The 20,633-nt window shown below is 42.6% G+C and overlaps 1 protein-coding gene across 1 annotated transcript in view; it reads right to left on the bottom strand.

Moving 5' to 3' along the window:
* The window catches only part of FEM1C (fem-1 homolog C), a 22,795-nt gene extending 17,203 nt beyond the window's left edge, over positions 1-5,592 (bottom strand). The window contains exons 1-2 of the mRNA XM_017889018.1: positions 5,298-5,592; positions 3,717-4,450 (exon numbers count right to left, since the gene is read on the bottom strand). Coding sequence (XP_017744507.1) covers positions 3,717-4,260 — 544 coding nt within the window. The 5' untranslated portion in view covers positions 4,261-4,450; positions 5,298-5,592. The remainder of the gene's footprint in view (positions 1-3,716; positions 4,451-5,297) is intronic.
* Positions 5,593-20,633: the final 15,041 nt, after the last annotated feature.

The following is a 20,633-nucleotide window of genomic DNA, read 5'->3' as shown; positions in this document are numbered from 1 at the left end:
GCAAAAAAAAAAAAAAAAAAAAAAAAAAAAAGAACTAGGGTTTAAAGTGGCACTGAAGAGGACTTCACTTTGGATCTGCAAAGTTCTAAGTCCAAACAAAAACAAAAACAACCCCAAAACACAAACAAACAAAAGAACCAAAAGAAGCCAAAGATGACTATAGCCATGAAGCGCTGAGATCACTGTGATAGCTCTAAGGACTCACCTAATCACTTCAGATTTAGTCTAGATTCTTAAATAGGAACGACTCCTGTCTCAAAACTCAATTGCTATGACTGTTAAACTGAAGAGGTATTCCTAAATATATCAAAGATTTTCTCCCCTTTTGGAATGCCATGGGAAAAGAAACCCATTGTCCCCTCTGGTTATAAGTTGCTGGGGATAAAGTATTTCCAAATATCTAATAGAAGAAAGCACTACTGTTGCACTTACCATACTGTGGTTTAAGTATCTGCTTATGAACCTGTCTCTCCAATCAAACCATGAGCTCCTCAAGAGCAGGGAATCAAGGACTGGATATCTTGTCTTATTCCTCTTTGTATATCCTAAGTCTAACAGCCTGGCACACTGAGGGACTCAACTACTGCTCTCTCAATTAGTGAATTCCACCTTAGGTTAAAACATGTTCAAAATGCCAACAGCCTGTTAAAAAGTAATGAAAAGAGGTTAAATAATATGTTCAAATATCAACACCTGTTTAAAAGTAATGGCATGTAGAAGTCACATGCATTTTATCTTTAAGCAGACAAAGCACAACGTATTGACATTTTCTTTCCTCAGAACCATTTCCAGTGAATGATACACAAAGTGTCCTAAGGAATTATTCTATCTTAAATCTAGTTTTATTAATCTTTTCTACTTTTGAATGGGGCTAAAAAAGTGGGGAAAATTCTCTCTTGCCACTATATCACATCCTTCTCCAGTGTCCCTGCCTTAGTTCCAATTGGTTCCTGTTTTTGTTACCATTAACCCATAGGAAAAAATCCAGAACCAATGAGAGAATGAGTAGTGAAGCTTCAGGATCAGAGTGGGGAGGATGCACATGTACTTTAATCTGCCCCCAACATTCATGAAGAATCACTATGTAAATTAAAAGATACTGTGAAAAGGTAAAAATTCTGCACATAAAGTGACAATATCTATATGCATGTGCATGTGTAAAAGTTGAGGTTACTAGAAAACAATTTTGGGATGAAACTGTTTTATCATGTTATATGTAGTTTTTTAAAAGACATACATATTAGATATTAACACTGGGGGAAAAAATGACTTAGAATTAGTTTGGTCAAAAGAGAGAACATACATACCCTCATATATAAGGCTAAAAGATGACAGTGGTGATAAAAGGAACATTCTTTTGAAAGAGCTCAAAGGTAATCAAGTTAAATACTGTTCGCAGCTTCTCAGGAGAAAATGCTGAAAAAATATGAGCTATTTATGTTAGAGTTATCTCATATACTATATCTCCAAAAGTATATAAAGCTTTGAAAAATGTAAGGGAAGTAATACCAGTTCTCATCTCTCCAACAGCATAGGAGTTTAAAACATATCCCAATTTGACTTAAATATGAGTTTATCAATAATCTCTACATCAAGCTGATGAATAAAAAGCCCAAAACAAAGAAACAAAAAATTCAACAAACCTAAACAAGCAGCCATGATTTCAAACGTGGTTAGTTCAGCATTGTCTTAACACAAGCATTCTTCAAAAGAATAATTGTTTGGAGAAAACAAAACAAAACAAAACCTCTGCTGTCATTTAATCTACCAAGCCACCTCTAAAGATAATCAGGAACAAATGAAAACACTTATTAGAAAGAATGTTTACAGAAACATTTTTTATCATACTGAAAAACTGGAAGCAACATAAAACTCCATTAGTAGAAGAGTGTGCAGCTATTGAAATTAAAGAGCTATAATTGGTAATGTTAAACATTTATTAAGCTAAAAACAGGTTATAGAACAGCATATAAAACTGCATACATATATCAGTACACAAAATTCAGAAGTATCTTTGGAAGTATTATCCCTGAGTACTGGGATTTTGTGGGATTTTTACACTTCCTCTGGAAAAAAAATTCAGAAAAATCACCATGATCTTGTATCATTTTTATAAAAGATCACACTATCTACAGTAAATATGCTCAGTAACTATATTTATATATAGTTATATTTATATATGCTCAATAACTATATATATATTACAGTGCCCCGTAATTGTGTGGTTTAACCTTTCTGAAAGGCAGACACTATCACAATTGCAAATGTACATTCACTTTGATTTAGCAATTCTAAACACAGGTATTTATACTACAGTTTATTCTCACACAAGTGTGAAAAGAACCTAAGACACATTTTTGTTCAAGAATGTTCACAGCAGCATTGTTTATATTAGCAAAGTACTGGATGTGACCTAAATATCAACCAATAGACTAGATAAATTATGTACATTCATACAATGAAATACTGTATAGTCATGAAACAGAATGAGGTAGGTATGTGTGTTGGAGTTGAATGACATCCAAGGTTAGAAAAATAAATAAATAAAGATAGAAAAGTATGTAATCAACCACTAGACAGAAGGCTACACAAACAAGTATGCTTGTACACAGACAAGTATGCTTGTATTTGCAGAGACCAGCTCTAAAAGGACACATAAAAAACTGTAAATAGTGGTTGTCAGCGCCTTAGACATCTAGAAATCAGGAATAAGACTTTTTATTCAAATGTAAACCAACGATGTAAACCAATTTACACTGTTTGATTTTTTAAACATGTCTATATGCTACTTTTAAATTTTAATAGCTTTTAAAAACTAGGTAGTGAATTATTTTGCTGTCATATAAATAGATTGGCGTAAGGCAAGTTAAGGTTTTCATGCATCAAAATTATGCTATCAAGGCAGTTGCTTTTAAAGGTTAAGAAAAATTCTGAACTACTTTTCGCTGCTTTTAGTTTATTACAATCAACGAAAATTATACAGTCATAAACCAGAGCCCTTCTTCTGGACAAAGGTGTTTACACTGTTGCTAGCCAACAAATCCACATCTGTTTAATCTAGTCCTTGTTTTTCACTCTCAGTATTGAAGCAGTTTTAAAAATGTGTTTTCTCTCTTGCTATATTTAATGCATGTTCTTATAAAAGGATTATCTATTGACTACAAACAAATATAGAATAAGGGAACAGATTTTCTCCTTTCCACTGACATTAATCCTTCCAGGTCAGTTTGGCCTAGCCTTCTCCGTCATTAGGGAAATGACTACCTAGAACAAACAAGACCATGACTCAATAAATACAGTAGTTTCTACTCCAAAGTTGTTCTAAAAAACAAAAAAACAAGACAACAAAAAGCTAAGAAAAACGTATTACACTTAACCATATTCCCAAGTAGATTAAGTATAAGCCTAAAGGCTCAGATCGGCTACTACTAACATGATCTGTAACTTTGGGGAACCCATTTCCCAAGAATTTTAAGTTACTCCAAATAAGAGAGAAAATACTGCTTAACAGAGTAACAGCAGTCTTTTAGCACATTTTTTCAATGTATTACCAAACATCAGAGAAATACTCAACAAAGTCATACTGGAAGACTTACCTAATCAAAACAGGTCTGTCAATGTGGGTTTACTCAACACCAGTGCTTATAAATAATTATGTATCAAACTTCCTGAAAATAAGTGGTAGAAACTGAGAAAAACAAAGAAGCTGAACTCACCTTTAACACTTTTTCTATTAACATCTGCCCCCTTTTCAAGTAAATACTGAGCAATCTCTTTATGTCCTTTGTAACATGAAATCATCAAGCACGTATGCCCATGTCGGTTTGACACTTCCAAATCAGCTTTGTGTTCTACGAGGTACTTCACTATTTCCAAATGGCCATCGAAACACGCAGCTCGAAGAGGAGTTGAATTGGTTAAAGTCGTGTTGTTGACAGATGCTCCATGATTTAACAAGGACTGGACCACCTTCAGATGTCCTGCTGCAGAAGCGGCCCATAAAGGGGGAGCCCCCTCAATGGTTTCGCCATCAAAATTGACGGAGCCCCCAACTTCTATGGAGGCACTGCACTGCTCTAGGAGGAATTCTACCATGTCAAGGTGCCCGTACCTGGCGGCCATCAAGAGGGGCGTGGCCCCATTTGTTTTTTCAGAGATCAAGGAGGAAACCTCCTCTTTGGATTTGCTTGCCAACAATTTGGTGAGAAGCCGGAGTTTGCCATCCCGAGCTGCGTTAAATACTGCTGTCTTTAGATCCATTTATGTCCAGTTGAGAGGCTGTGCTTTATCTATCTTTCGAAGTAGAGCTCCAGTTTAACTCTATCTGCACAGGCAAGAGGCACAGGAACCAAAGTTCAATGTTAACTGCTGCACCCCAGAACGGACACACAACCACGAAGAGTATGTTCCGTCCTACTGCTTTCCAACATCTGACAACCAGGGCACCAAACTAGAGAAAGAAAAAAAAAGTAGCAGCATTTAATTTTCTATAGAAGAAGGCAAAACACTTCTTAATTTCCACTTCTGTAGGAAGAAAGGAATAAAACCTATACTTCAGGCACTACTCCGTATCACACCCCACCTCCCACCCCCAAAGAAAAGGTGGTAAAGAAAAATACAGAAGGGCACACCGAGACCCAAATGTTCAGGTCACAGGCAGCCTCCTCTATGTGCGGAAAATTTAAACACTACAGGCAGCCCGGTTTTTCGCCTCCAGCTCTAACCAGCCAAGCTTTGTTCTAGTTTTGCTTTGCACACGCCCAGGGAGCGTACAACCGAAAGAGGCAGGAGACTCGGGTGCAGAAATGTTTCTCTTTCTTGCAACTGCAGGCGAGCTGGCCAAGGGCGCCAGGCTGGAAGGCCTCACTGAGGCCGCGTTTCGAGAAGGAACGAAAAGGTCGGATACACCAAACCTCGGCTAAGGCCAAAACTCTGCCCCGAAAGATTCTCTTTCCTTTAAAACTACTCACGGCTCTCAGGAAATCCGCCTGCCTTTTAGTCATTAACTTCGCCCGCCCCGTTTTGATCACCCCCCACCCCCCGCCAAGGGATGATCCGTAGGTTCCTCAAACCAGTCGCCCCAACACAACCTTCTCCTCTCCGTATTCCAGACAATGGCAGCCCCCTCCCCAATCTCCTACGTTGACTACAACCCCCTCCCGATGGGCCAAGCCTGTGGCCTCCAGCCCGCTGCCCGCCTTCGGATCCCGCGGCGCCCTCCTTCCCGCCCAGGCCTTCCGCGGGCACCTCAGGCCCCGGCCCAAGCCCTGGCAGGCCGCCGCCGCCGCCGCCACTACCTGCCCGGGGACTAGTCCTCCCCGCCGCCGCTGGTCACTCGGGCTCTGGCCGTCCCCTTCAAAGGGAAACCGTTGTCCCCGCCGCCGCCCGGGCCGCCCTGCTCCGCCTGCGGCCGCACAGCTCCTCCATGCCCCGCGCCCCACAGGAATGAATCCGGCCGCGCTGTTCGCCCCGCCCCGCCACCCGAGCTGCCTCCCGCCCTCTCAGTCGGCTGGGGCTGCAGCGGCTGCAGCTACTGCTGCGACGGATGGTGTAATGGGCTGCGAGCCGGGGGCCGGACAAGCCTGAGCAGAGCTTCACATCACTGACTGTGCAGCCACGCCATTGGGCCGGGGGAGGGCGGCGGCCCGCTGCCAGCAACCGCCTAGGGGCGGGGAGGGTCGTCGCGGTCGGGGCGGGGCGACGGGGAAGGGGCGGGGCGACGAGGAAGGGGCGGGGCCGTGAGCTGCTGGAAGGACGTGCCTGCGTGCAACGTGCCGGGGGGCGGGGCGCTGCGAGGGGGCGGGTCTGCGCCCATCAAAGCGGCCTGAGGCAGCTCGAGTTCTGAGGTCTCGCTGGCTCGTCTCCACTCGGATTTTCGGGGTACTCCCTTAGGGAATCTTTCGGTCCCATCTCAGAGACCCCAGAAGGGAAGTGTATTAGTCCGTTTTCACGCTGTTGGTAAAGACATACCCGAAATTGGGTAATTTATAAAGAAAAAAGCTTTAATGGACTCAAAGTTCTATGCGGCTGGGGAGGCCTCACAATCAAGCCAGAAGGGGAAAGGCACGTCTTACATGGCAGCAGGCAAGAGAGAAAATCAGAGCCAAGCAAAAAGGGAATCCTCTTATAAAACAATCAGCTCTCATGAGACTCACTACCGCCAGAGCGGCATGGGGGAAACAGCCTTCTTGATTCAGTTATCTCCCACCAGGTCCTTCCCACAACACGTGGGAATCATGGGAGCTAAAATTCAAATTTGGGTGGGGACCAGTATTACCCTCACACACGTGAAGGCTCTCGGACTAGTCTTCTGTCCTTACTTTGGTGGGCCCTGGAAATTACCAAGCTCATAATTACACCTCAGAACACACATAGAGGAAACCAAAGTTTCAGAAATGAGATTAGTTTTGGAGGCTGCCAAACGTGACTCTCTTTTTAAAGTAGCCTCTAAAAAATATAAAGGCTACGAGGAATGGTAAACCTTAAGAGCAATGTAAAGTCAATGAGATCACGTTCTTGAGCTCTGAATAATAAAACCAGGAAATAAAGCTAAAAAGGTTATATATATGAATGAAAAGAATTACTTCTCCATACAGTAGTTGATAAACCTCTGGAATTTGTGATGCTAAGTCCTAGGTTGCATTAAACTAGGATTAAAAAGTTTAAAGGCCGGGCGCGGTGACTCAAGCCTGTAATCCCAGCACTTTGGGAGGCCGAGACGGGCGGATCACGAGGTCAGGAGATCGAGACCATCCTGGCTAACACGGTGAAACCCCGTCTCTACTAAAAAATACAAAAAACTAGCTGGGCGAGGTGGCAGGCGCCTGTAGTACCAGCTACTCGGGAGGCTGAGGCAGGAGAATGGCGTAAACCCGGGAGGCGGAGCTTGCAGAGAGCTAGAACCCGGCCACTGCCTTCCAGCCCGGGCGAGAGAGAGAGACTCCCCCTAAAAAAAAAAAAAAAAGGTTTAAATGTGTTTGGGGAATAACACCCATAATGAATCCTGATGAGAAAACAGAATTTTTGAAAATGGACCTTCAAGAGTGAAGTGAACCTTCAATCACTTTGTTTGAGGGAACTTAATTAAGCTCGCATAATTCTTTATTACTACTAGGAGAAATAGAATATTACAGTAGGCAGTCTGACCCTCAGCATATGTAATCAATAACATTATGTTAGAAGTCATGCAACACTAAAAACATTTATTAAAAAAATCACAACTTTATTTTTATATATTGTAGTGTTCAGAAGTTTAGGTAGTTTTGCATAATTGAAATAATTTTCATACAACTATATATTTTGTTTTTCCTTTCTATACGCTAAACATTTCTTATGTTTTTACAGTCCTAATAATTTTTAAGTCTAGCATAGTGTTTCCCTTAGGTAGTCAATATCAGACTACACTCAACATCAGATTCCCAAAACTGAAGTTAAGGTAATTGCCAATGAGAACAAAATATAAAAGAACAGAGTATAAAGGATGAGATCGACCATCCATAAAAATTAACCAACCAAGAGGACTGGCTGCTTTATCCCCAGCATATGTCACAGTTCTATACTCTCCCCGGCATACAGATACCAGTGTACAGTGTCCCAGCCAAGGACTAATTTGAGCTGACCTGTCTCTCTCATCTAATTCAATAAGATGTAAACATTCACATCAGCCGTCTTCAAACTGAGCTCTGTATCCCCCATGGGATTGTTAAGGGATAGATGAACACTTAGTTTAAAGGCTACCGGTTTCTGCTGTGGCTCACTCCTGTAATCCCAGAACTTTGGGAGGCTGAGACAGGCAGATTGCTTGAACCCAAGAGTTAGAGACCAGCCTGGACAACACAGTGAAATCCCAACTCCACACACACATGCGCGCGCGCACAGACACACACACACACACACACGAAATTAGTCGGGCATGGCATGCAGGAGGCTGAGGTGGCAGGATCACTTGAGATGAGCTGGAGAGATCAAGGCTGTAGTGAGCCATGATCCCACCACTGCACTGCAGCCTGGGCCACAGAAAGAAACTCTGACAATTAAAAAAAAAAAAAAAAAAAAAAAAAAAAAAAGGCTACCAGTTTCTGAATCTTCGATTTACACCTATGTTCTTTCCTAAAATTGCTCTGCTGGTAAAGGAATGTGGTCAAGGTGTCTCAGTTCCCAACTCTTTCACAATAGCTGTATATTTCTCAATTTGTAAAAGGAAAGACATTTGAGAATTATACAGGCATTGCTCTGGGTTGTAAAAGCCTCAGCAATCTTTGCCAATTCTTTATATATTTAAAACACTGGGCTATATTAGAAAGTGTATACTTTTAGTGACTGGGTAACAAATTCTTTTGCAAGTCAGATGATTTCCAAATAATTGCTTTGAACAAAGTATTACCTAAAGATCACTGATATCAATTAGAAGGAGTTCAAAGAATTAAGTGACATTGATATGACAAAACTCCTTATAGACCCAACTACTTTTTTTTTTTTTTTTTTTTAGACAGGGTCTCTCTCTGTTGCCCAGGCTGGAGTACAGTGGCACAATCTCAACTCGCTGTAGCCTCGACCTCCTAGGCTCAAGTGATCCTCCCATCTCAGCCTCCCAAGTAGCTGGGACAATAGGCATGTGCTACCACACCTGGCAATTTTTTTCATTTTTTTGTAAAGACAGCATTTCACCATGTTGCCCAGGCAGGTGTCAAACTCCTGAGCTCAAGCAATCCACCTGCCTCCCACTCCCAAAGTGCTGGGACTACACATGTGTGCCACTACACCCAGTCTCCATCTACTTATTAATGTGAAAACATTTTCTCAGAATTTATAAAAATGAAAATTAAGAAAACACTGAATCTGAACTCTGTCTCATTCTAGTAAGAAGTAGTATTTAACAATAAATGCATGCACTTAATTGTAAAACATCACATTTAATAATCAAAAAATTTGTGTTGTTTTGAACACTTGAGAATTACTAATAAATACAATGATGCCTCAATATAGAAAATGAGCACTTACAGTTTTTAGTCATAAGAAACTTAAAATTTCAACTTATATGTATTTTCTTTATATATATATATGTGTATATATATGTATATATTTGTGTGTGTGTGTGTATATATATACAGCTTTTTTTTTTTTTTGAGGTGGAGTTTTCCCTGTTGTCACCCAGGCTGGAGTGCAATGGCATGATCACAGCTCACTGCAACCTCTGCCTCCCGGGTTCAAGTAATTCTCCCTGCCTCAGCCTCTTGAGTAGCTGGGATTATAGGTGCCTGCCACCATGCCCAGTTAATTTTTGTATTTTTTAGTAGAGACGGGGTTTCGCCATGTTGGCCAGACTGGTCTTAAACGCCTGACCTCAGGTGATCCGCCCACCTTGGTCTCCCAAAATGCTGGGTTAACAGGCATGAGCCACTGTGCCCGGCCTTTGTATGTATTTTAATTGCAGAGAAATATAATAGAGGGATTCATAAAACACATTCAGCTAGGCATAGTGGCTCACACCTGTAATCCCAGCATTTTGGGAGGCCCAGGCAGGAGGATTGCTTGAGCCCAGAAGTTCAAGACCAGGCTGGGCAACAGAGTGAGACCCTGTCTCTACAAAAAACTTAAAAATTAGCCAAGCATGGAAGTACATGCTTGCAGTCCCAGCTACTCCAGAGGCTGAGGTGGGAGGATCACTTGAGCCTGGGAGGTTGAGGCTTCAGTGAGCTGTGATCACACCATTGCACTCCTGCCTGGGTAACAGAGAGAGATACTGTCTCAAAAACAAAAACAAAAAACATTTCAAACATAAAAGTACATTAATTAGGATACATTCCTGAGGGATGGGATGTGAAATGGAATTATAAATGTGACCAGAAAATAAATTATGTAAAAGTAAAATATCCTATAGGTAAAGAATAATTTGTTCATATATTTTTTAAATGGTTGATGGTAAGCATAACTGCCATGATATTTAGATTTCATTGGATTCATTTAAAAGCATGACTGTTTTATTTGAAAATGTAAATTTTACATTATGTGAAAATTGCATCCTTTGCAAATACTTAAACTTATGATGAAAATTTTAAGTGACAATTGAAAATATGTAGGAGGGTAGATAGCATCTCATGTTCATGAGTAAAAATGTTTGAATACTTAATTGAAATGTTTGGAGACTTATTCACAACCCTCTATTGGAGATCATTTCCATTTCTAAGAACATTTGTTCTTCCAATCTTTAAAAAATTTTTTCTTGGCTGGGCGCAGTGGCTCAAGCCTGTAATCCCAGCACTTTGGGAGGCCGAGACGGGCGGATCACGAGGTCAGGAGATCGAGACCATCCTGGCTAATAAGGTGAAACCCCGTCTCTACGAAAAAATACAAAAAACCAGCCGGGCGAGGTGGCGGGCGCCTGTAGTCCCAGCTACTCGGGAGGCTGAGGCAGGAGAATGGCATAAACCCGGGAGGCGGAACTTGCAGTGAGCTGAGATCCGGCCACTGCACTCCAGACTGGGCAACAGAGCGAGACTCCGTCTCAAAAAAAAAAAAAAAAAATTCTTAAATAGAAAAATCAACTAAATTTCCTTTTATATAGACTTTATATTGTGTTTCTAAATGCCCACATCTTTTCTACCTTCCATCAATGAGAAGGACAACTTTTTTGTTTGGTTTGGTTGGCTTGCTTTGGATTGGTTTGGTTATTAAGACTTTGATCTCTGGTTAAATCAGCAATTCTTGTCTTCCTGAAAGCCACAGAATGCTATTGGGGCATAACAAGAAGATTCATTATTAAGGGGTCTGTAGGTGGGAGCCAAAGACTGGAAAAGGGGAAAGGGACCAGAGATAGCCTCTGAATCACCCATTTAGGTAAGTATCCAGAGATGACAGACAAAAAGGGGAACCGCTTCCAGGAACCAAGGTGAATACTCAGGCTACCCTGACGGGGAGCAAGATGTTACTTGCATCCAGAGCATTTGCATAGGCCCAAGACTTTATAATGTAAGCCCAGAGGAAACATTACTCCTTACCTGAAAGGGTGATGGGGAGGAGGAATTGGATCAGCAAAAAGGGGACACCCTAATTATAGAACAATGAATATTTTCAGGCCTTTAAGTTGTTTTCTTCTTCTCACATGCTGCCTTGGGATAAATTTCCAGGAGGTGAATTACAGAATGTCTTTTTGGCTTTTCATACACATTGTTATACTACTTCCTAGAAGACTTAGACCAGGCTGTCACCACCAGCATGGCACTATTGACTTCACCAAGCATTGAACCCAAACTTGTTATTATATTTTTTGAAAATTCTTGCTAGCTTTGTACGTGTGAAACGGTACTGCCAAGTTTCCCAAATTTACCTGGCTACCCTCGTGATCTTTTAGTCTGTGCAATATCCTTGAATTAGTAGAATATTTCTTCTATAGTATTGCTTCTGGGGATTGTCAAACACTTAATTCCTGTCAGTCTATATTTAAACCAGAAACCTCAGTGAAACAGTCTACTTGCATGGTTTTGGTATACTTTGTTAACTTGTTCTAATTTGGGAAACGGCCAGGATGAATTTTTTTTAAATCTCTAGTTTTTGGTAACTTACTGGGCAATAGTTCTATTTAGAAAAGTATGGAAAGAATCTATTTTAATGAATTTAAGTTACACAAAAATAGCATAGCAAGGTATATGCTCCTTGTGCTATTTAGAAATGTCTTTCTCATATAAGTCCACTTTATTAACACTGATAATTTGCTTAGCCAAGGTGAGATATTTTAATTGTCATAAATTCATTCACCACCTCAAAAATTATTGAATCCTGGAATCCCAGCACTTTGGGAGGTCTAGGCTGGCAGATTGCTTGAGCTTAGGAGTTCAAGACCAGTCTGGGCAACATAGCAAAACTCCATTTCTACAAGAAATACAAAAATAGCCAGGCATGGTGGAGTGCACCTGTAGTCCCAGTTACTCAGGAGGGTGAGGTGAGACGGATGGCTTGAGTCTGGGAAGTGGAGGTTGCAGTGAGCCGAGATTGTGCCACTGTACTCCAACCTGAGTGACAGAGCCAGACCCCATCTAAAATAAATAAATAAATAAACAAATAAAACAAAGTTATGGAATCCTATTATGTACTATGTTAGATGCTAGATGAATATGATATAATCTCTACTTTTGAGGAATTGATGGTCTGTAGGAGAGATGTAGCTATAAACAGATGAAAACAAAATATATGTATAAACAACAGTGAGAGCACAAAGAACAGAGCTGCTAACTCTGCTTGAGCAAATCTGGGAAGGAGGTGAAGGTTAAATGGAATTTTAAAGGATTAGTAGGAAGAGGCCTAGCCAAAAGTCAGCAGGAGGGGGTTGAGGGAGGCCCTATCCAGAATGCTGGAGCTGAGAGAACACGTGAGATGTTCCCTTCTTTCTTCCCACTTCCCCCGTGCCAGGCATAGAGTGGTGCCCTAAACTACCCTCTGAATGCACAAAAATCCCTACTCCCCTCGCATGAAGTATATCCTAATATTAACACACCATTTCCTATTTCTGCAGCTCAACCAGCTTTCTTATTTTCTTCATGCAGCTTCTCTCTTGCAGATTTTAGGAGGAGTGAGACGCCACTTAAGGTTATTTACTTAAAGCAAGAATACTTCTTTGGGGTACTAGCATTTTAAAAAGGAAACTTGTAGGCCAGGCGTGGTGGCTCAAGCCTGTAATCCCAGCACTTCGGGAGGCCGAGACAGGCGGATCACGAGGTCAGGAGATCGAGACCATCCTGCTAACATGGTGAAACCCCGTCTCTACTAAAAATACAAAAAACTAGCCGGGCGAGGTGGCGGGTGCCTGTAGTCCCAGCTACTCGGGAGGCTGAGGCAGGAGAATGGCGTGAACCCGGGAGGCGGAGCTTGCAGTGAGCTGAGATCTGGCCACTGCACTCCAGCCTGGGCGACAGAGCGAGACTCCGTCTCAGAAAAAAAAAAAAAGGAAACTTGTGAACTCAAATTAATTTTAAAATTGTGGAAATATGCAGACAAGAATTCTTTTAGCAGGAAGATTTCCAGGTTCCCTTTGTGTAGTTTGGTCTCATCTTTACTTCTCTGAATGAAGCAAGATAAGGAAGCAGCAACTCAGTCACCAAATTCTGTTAATTTTCTCTTGGCCCAGTCTCCCTCTGTAGTATGAGGTTATCATTTCACTTATCACATTATCACAAGCTAGAAATCTTACGTCATTATGAAAGTATCCATTTATTTCCTTTGTTATCTTATTTCCTGAAGCTGTCAGGTGCCCTAACTCTGGCTCTCTAGCCACACCCTAAGTGAGGAACTCTGGTCCTGAGTTCTCCATCACCACCCAGACTGATGTCAGATGGGGCCAGGTTCTTCTCAGTTTTCAACACATGCGACCCCACCCAAAGTCACTGGATTCATGCTTTATTAGAGTGGGAGGAGTCAGAGCTCTTCTAACCCAGGGGTCTATCTAGGTCTCCACACAGAACAAGGACTCCCTATAGTCTCCCATACCTAGGTCAAGGGCACTCCCACCTCCTCTCCCAGGCCTGGGGAGAGTGCCTCAGACTCCACTGCAGTGCCCCTGTTGGCCAGGACTAGACACTCTAATGATCTTCTGTTGCTTTCCTCTTTCAGAACTCACAAAACAAACTTTGATTTTACAGCCTCACTCTCTAGGTGTCTTCACATCCTGGCACCAGTTCCCAACTGTATCAAAGCTGCCTTCTCACACACACACCAACACCATCCCCACACAGGAGCTCCCAACCACCTCTTCAGATGCTTAGCTTGAAGGCCCTCTTCCCCCTATTTGAATAGGAACAAATCACCATGGATGATTCTCTCTCTGCCAAGGTGATTACCCCAAACTCCAGAAATGCTTCAACACTCCCCAAGTGCTCTCTGGTCTAGGAACCTCATGCCATTCATCCTCCCAGTGGAATTTACTATGTTCTAGTGTGGAATTCTGTGAGGATCTGTTCCACCTCATTTCCCATCCCCCGGACTTTCTGGGCATCTAGTGACTGTGTCCACTGACTCTGTGCCTCCCACTCCATCTTTAGGTCCTTCCTACACAGGCACAGCGTGTTCCACTGCTGCCATTCTCTGAAGAGGCCGGTGCCTCAGCAAGGTCACTTTCCCCAGCCCCAATCCCACCTATTTTTGGCTTCTTTCTCCTGCTGCCAATTGGCAGTTCCAGTATGTCTTGTCCATACCCCAGCCCTGAACTCAGTCCTGATGGTAGGGACCTTCACCTTGACTCTTTCTTGTTGGAGCCAGCCATGAAACCATCTTCAAACTCCCAGTACTTATGATTGGAAACCCCCTGGCCAGTTGTTGCCTGAATTATAACTGGGGCTACTGTATCTCTTAATAATAACTCCCGCTTGGCTCTTCCACTGGCATTATTGTCTGCACCTAGATTAGTTCTTCAAAGCCTGTCCCATTGTAGTGGGTAGGTCTCATGCCAAGTCTTGGCCTCTCTTCCTGCCACCTGTGGCTATATGTACAATCAAATCTTGAGTTACAAGTGCTAGTCAGAGGGTATGAGCCCCTTAGTGTATGTTCTGTGAGTTCAGTGCTATTGTGGAGCATGCCTGAGGACCCATCTGAAGACTTTCATGAATGGTAGGTCTGTGCTACCTAAGGTTCTCCCCGTGAGAAGCATAGATCAGATCCATAGATCAGATGCCAGCAGGCTGGCAGATGTGTCCTTGACACTGAGTGCTGCTTTACATTTATCCTCTTTAAGCTCAGTATAGTCAATCAGTTTTCCATGATTTATTTTATTTTGGCTAAGTTAGTTTACTGTTATTTATTTTAACTAATAAGTAAGTGTTTTCCCATGTGCTTCAGACAAGCTTCAATTCCTTAATCAGAGGCACCCAGTCCAAGGATACATAAAACAGCCCTTACCTTCCAAGTCCTTATTGAAAGTAACCCTCTGATTAGCCATTTGTGGAGGGCAGGCATATTTCTTTCATCTAAGTCAGTCACTTATTCTTTCAACACATATTTATTCCTGACTGTGTAGCAATGCCCAGTGCTGAGTGAGCCTGAAAATACAGCATGCTTGAGCAAGATTGTGTCATCTATGCCCTCCTAGAAAATCCAAAGAACATCCTCTGGGCTAGAGCGTGGTGGAGAGGAAGGCTTTCTAGAGGCAGTAATGATTGAGCAAATGCCTGAAGAATAGGTAGGTGTTTTCTCAGGTGAAAGTTGCAGGCAGAGAGAAATGTTCAGAAGCATTCATTCTGGATAAGAAGAGAAGGCTTGGCTGCTGAAGAACTGAAAGAAATCTCACGTGGCTTTAAAATAACCCACAACAGGGGATCAGTGAAAAGTGAAGAGTTTTGAAGGAGGCAGATCAGGGAGAATCTTAGGAAGTCATGTGAAATAATTTGAACTTGATGCTATGGCCATAAAACTTTCCTCAAGTAGAACCCAAACCTGGGCACATGGGGCAAGGCCGGGCCCCGCTTCTGCTAACCTGGAGGGGGCCAAGTCAAAGTCAGCATCTGGTTGCCCTGAGAACAAGCTAGACATGACATGGAAAACTGTCCAGCTAAGTCCCTCGCTCCTCAGGCAAAGGGATCCCAGAATCTCATGGGGGCCCTTACCTGGATCTCTTACCTGGATCTCATGGTCTGCCTTCTGGATCACTGAGTAAAAGAAGTAATTTGCTCATGCACCTCCACCTTAAAACAAAACAAAACAAAACAAAACAAAAAAAACATAAAAACAAACAAAAAAACAGAACACTCCTTAATTCTAATTCAGTGCATCTATTCAGTAAGTTCTGGGGCTAGAATCCCTTATTTTCCCTGCCCAGAAGAGTCCTGCCTATTAGGGCTCTGCTTTATCCAATCTCAGAATAAACAATAATGCCTACAGTTGTTTGTTTTGATAAAATCACCAGCTTGGGCCCCTCAGTTACAATCACATACAGGTCCTACTCACGGTTCCTGGGGAAACATAAAGTTGCTATGCCCTGAATGAGAGCCCAAGGTGGGCAGATTGCTTGAGCTCAGGAGTTCAAGACCAGCTTGGACAACATGACAAGACCCCATCTCTACAAAAAATACAAAATTAGCTGGGCGTAGTGGTGTATACCTGTAGTCCCAGCAACTTGAGAGGCTGAGGTGGGAGTCTAGGCCTAGGAGGTGCAGGTTGCAGTGGCCCGTGATCACACCACTGCACTCCAGCCTGTGTGAAACAGCCAGACCCTGTCTCAAAAGAAAAAAAAAAAAAGAAGAAGAAGAAAAGAAAATGTCAGTTGTGTTGGAAAATAAAATGTTTTGAGCAGTACCCTTGTTCTGTGGCTAGGGAGAGGAGAAAGCAATGTAATTTCCAGAAACCTTTTCTGGAGGACTAGATTAATGGAAGTGATTCACCTAAACTATTGTCGGCTCTTAAGTTAGTTTTGGTTTTGTTATCATTGTTATTGTTGTTCTTGGAGTAGCTTATAAAGTTTGAAGGATTTAGGGGAGAGGTCAAAGGCCTTGCTTCGGTGAAAAATTATGTGAGAATTATGTGAGAATATTAGGCTGAGAGCTACAGTCTCCTCAGTTGGTCCTCTGCTCTGTCTACAACCTGTTCATCTCTGTTTATGTCTTGGGAGGCAAAATGGTGAAAACTGTGCTTTTTACATCTTCCACAGGCTGATAGCAATCTCACACTCAACCTTGTACCTATCATCAGCAGGACACTGACAGTGATGATAATGATGCTAAACAACCACCTATATTGACATTATTTTTAAGAACTCATTTTTTCCAGGTCCTATACCTTATTTTCCATTCCTAGCTACTCTAAGAAATATGTATTTTTAAACTCTGTTTGTAGAGGAAAACTGTTAGGATATACATGCAAGGTTTCTGTTGTCCCGTTTCAAAGAAAAATGCTACATGTGGACTCAAAGTGGGGGTGGGCCTTGCCAATTTCCCAGCTTCTGTATCTCCCTTGTTATAACTGGATGCCACGTATTGCCCTGCCTACTTCCTCCACTCCCCATAGCTGCCATTGTGCCCTTTACTTCCTCTTTCAGGATCCGTGTGATGTAGTTATCTATTTCCTTTATACAACTGGAAGGCCCAGGAGGGCAGGGGCCATGTTTGGATGCTCAATTCTGAGTCACCATAATTCAGCAGAGTGTGTGGCACACAGGTTGTCCTCAGTGAAATAGTGCATAGTGAAAATGAATGGGTGGATGTGGAGACTCAGTCCACCTCTGTGTCAGGTACAAGCTGGACTTTGAATAGGAAGATTCAGCCTTTCCCCTAGTTTCAAGGCCAAACTAGATACAGGGAGACAGGTTCAAATGTCTTTAGTGCACTCATCAGGCCAGCACCTCTAGAACAGCAGGACCTCCAACCTCAAGGAAGGAATGTATGAGCTGAGATCTGTATGTGGAATACCTTGTGCAAAGACCTAAAGAAGAAAGGGACATGGAAATTCAGAGCTAGCAATGACAGCGCTCTTGCTGACCGTGGATTTCCAAATTGTTTCTCAGTTTCCTTTGTTGCTAATTAGTATTATAGTTTGCTGCTAATAATAGCAGTGAGCATTTATTTAGTGTTTCTGTGTGAAAGAGGCTGTGCAAAAAAGCTTTAGTATTGCCATATTATTTTTTATAACAGATACTGTAAGTACTTCTATACAGATAGAGAAACCGAGGGTTAGAGAAGTTGAGTAACTGAAACAAATTCACATGGCTAGCAGGTGGCAGGATGGAATCTGTCTGACTTTAGACAGCCTGGGCCAGAACGTAGGTGCTACATTGCCTCCCCAATATATTTTCTCAGTAATGGGTCTTCTGTCTCCAATTTGCCATCCTCCGTACCCTCTCAGTCCCTAGGTCCTGGGGCTGAGTTGCTATGTATAGTTGTCTCCTCCAAGGACTCCCACCTATTTGGGACCTGGCCTGCAGCTTATAGCTTGCAGGATGACATCCCCATCACTGGGGAAACACCAGCAAGAATGTGCCCCTCCACCTTGGTCTTGTTTTCTATCCTGAGCAGTTTCCTCTAACTTGCTTCCAACCTACTTTCTTCTCCCATTCCTGACTCTTGGACTCCTAATCCCTAGATTCACTGCCCATTTGTAGATTTATTTGCCCTTCAGATCTGACATGTGACCAGATTCCACTGGATCATTTGTGGATGGCTCATGTTGATTATGGTTTGCACTTACCCCTTATGTTTTGCTGTTTCAAGCTTCTTTGAGTAAACACTTTATCTGGGAAATCCCATCCTCTGAACCCTGCCCACTATGACAGGCTCCACAAGGAGGTCCTTGCCAAAATCAATATAATCGAAGGAGAGATGGAACCATGGCATGGTCTGAGCCCCTAGATCCCATCATGTCAGAGGTCAAATATTCCCTGGCCAGTGCCACTGTGTTGCTTGCCTCCAGAATCACTGAACGGTGCTCCCTGGAGTTAGGCAACATGCTAATCCTGTCCTAGCCTCTTGGGGATGAGCAAACACGTCCCTCTTCCAACACTTTTTGTTTTTTGTTTAGGCCAATTTGAGCTGGATTTCATTCATTGCTATCAAAAGATTTCTGACAAACAGTAAACAAACATAATATATACAAAGTGAGATCAGCACTACAAAGAAGAAACACAGATGCTTTTGAGGGTGTGCAATAGAAGCCCTGACCTATTCTAAGGGGTCAACATGGGCTGCTTTGAGAAAGTCACTTGACGTGAAAGCTAGAGGAGGAGCAGTTAATTAGGAAGTGAGTAGAGCAGGGAGGAGGAGTCCAGGTAGAAGTAAACACTGTTTAATAAGGACGTGTCTTGAAGTGAGAAAAAAACTCAGTGCACTCAGTGAAAGCAAAAAGAAAGCCAACATGTGTGGAGTATTGCAAATAAGAGGGAGATGTGGTGCCCCCAAGCTAGAGGCAGGTAGGAACCAGACCATGCAGTCCACAGAACTCTGTAATGAAATGATGGAGTATCCAGACTAGTGATGAATGCAAAGTGCTTTTCACTTGGCAGAGAAATAACATGGTGAACGTAGGAGTGGTGGTGCCAAGCTGTGGGGTTTTTCAGACGGTCCCATCAACCCTTCCAGGCTAGGCATTAGCCTCCTAACAGGCCTTCCTACAACTGCTGTTGCCCCCAGCTACCCAGAGAGAAAGGCACGTATGTCATAAGGCTCCTTTAGATTCAGCAGCTTCTCCCTGCTCTTAGGGAAAAATTTACAAATATTCATGTGGTTTCCAAAGCCCTCCAGGCTCTGGTCTGCACCTGCCCCACATCCTTGATACCTCTCTCCTCCCCAACAGCTCCTCGCTGCCTAATTGGTATTGCTCTCCGCCTGCATGTCAGAGTCTTGCTGGTTCCTCGGCTTCAGGCCCCACACACACTCTTTTCCTGGCCGATGCCTACCTTGCCACGCTGCCACTAGGCCTCCACTTAAATGCCCCTCATACTTGCCCTAACCCTGAGGACTAAGTTGGGTCCTAGTTTATTCTCATTCACTATCTGTGAATCTGTGAGCTCTGTGGGTCCTTTCCTCTCTCAGGGACAGGGAGTAGTAATGCCAGGAATGTAGGAACCTAGCAATAACTGTCACATTTCTTTTGTTATTCTGTGTGCTCTGGGAGATGGGGGTTGGGGGAGCGGTGAGAGGAAGTTAAAGGAAGAAAGATTTACAACAGTTTCTGTGTACTTTCATGGAGACTGTTTTTTTGTTTTGTTTTGTTTTTTATCATCAGGAAGTATTTGCATGAACAAAGAATTCTGAGAATGAATTCTTCTGAAGAGAAGGACATAAGTCATTTCTGGACCTTTCAATGTTAAACGCTGCATTTTTCTTGCCTCCAGACTCTAATTGTGCCCCTGCCGTGTTTCTATCATGTTCTTAAGGTCACTGAGTTTAGGTAGTTAACACATCATGCCACGTGATAAGAGCACAGGCTTTAGAAGCAGATAATTCAGTTCAACACACATGTATTGCCTGCAGCAGGTTCAGAATAAGACAGAGTCCCACCCCTCATGACCTCACAGTCTGATGTGGACAACAGACACATAAATAGGCAATTTCAATTTACTGGGTAAACAATGAAAAAAGTATGCAGAGTGCTACAGGGGCAACCACCACTTCCTAATTGTGTGTCCTTGGGCAAATAGTTACCCCTCTCAGAGCTCCAGTTTCCTCAACTTTCAAAGAGGGCCAAAAGTTCCTACTGCCAAAGGATTTTTTTGTGTGTGAACTGAGATAACATTTGTAAAACAAATAACACAGTGTTTTACACACAGGAGGCACTTGATAAATGGTATCCATTAGATTATCTAATAAGGTCAGAATCTGGAGTACTTATTCTATTTGTGCTGCCTCAATTTGTGTGATTCTCCACCGCAAACTGAATTTTCACATAACCCTATGCACTGTAGTAATTGTAACAACAACCCACTATGATCCTTGCCCTTGTTCACAGGAGAGACTGGACGAGAAATGATGACTATGTTAGCACAAATCCATGAGTACTACTCGTATAATGCTTCAGAGAACATTCTGTGCTGACAGCATGCCAGGGCCATTGTTATAATATACAAAGAACAAAATGTCCACATTATCACTGTAACTTCTTCTATCATCTTCTCACTTCTGTTCACTAGCCCATTTTTTATTCTATTGCTAACCTTATGGCTAGCT

Source organism: Rhinopithecus bieti, unplaced genomic scaffold, assembly GCF_001698545.2.
Source record: "Rhinopithecus bieti isolate Rb0 unplaced genomic scaffold, ASM169854v2 scaffold_18504, whole genome shotgun sequence".
In the NCBI taxonomy this organism is placed as follows: domain Eukaryota; kingdom Metazoa; phylum Chordata; class Mammalia; order Primates; family Cercopithecidae; genus Rhinopithecus; species Rhinopithecus bieti.
This window is presented reverse-complemented; position numbering and strand designations above follow the sequence as displayed.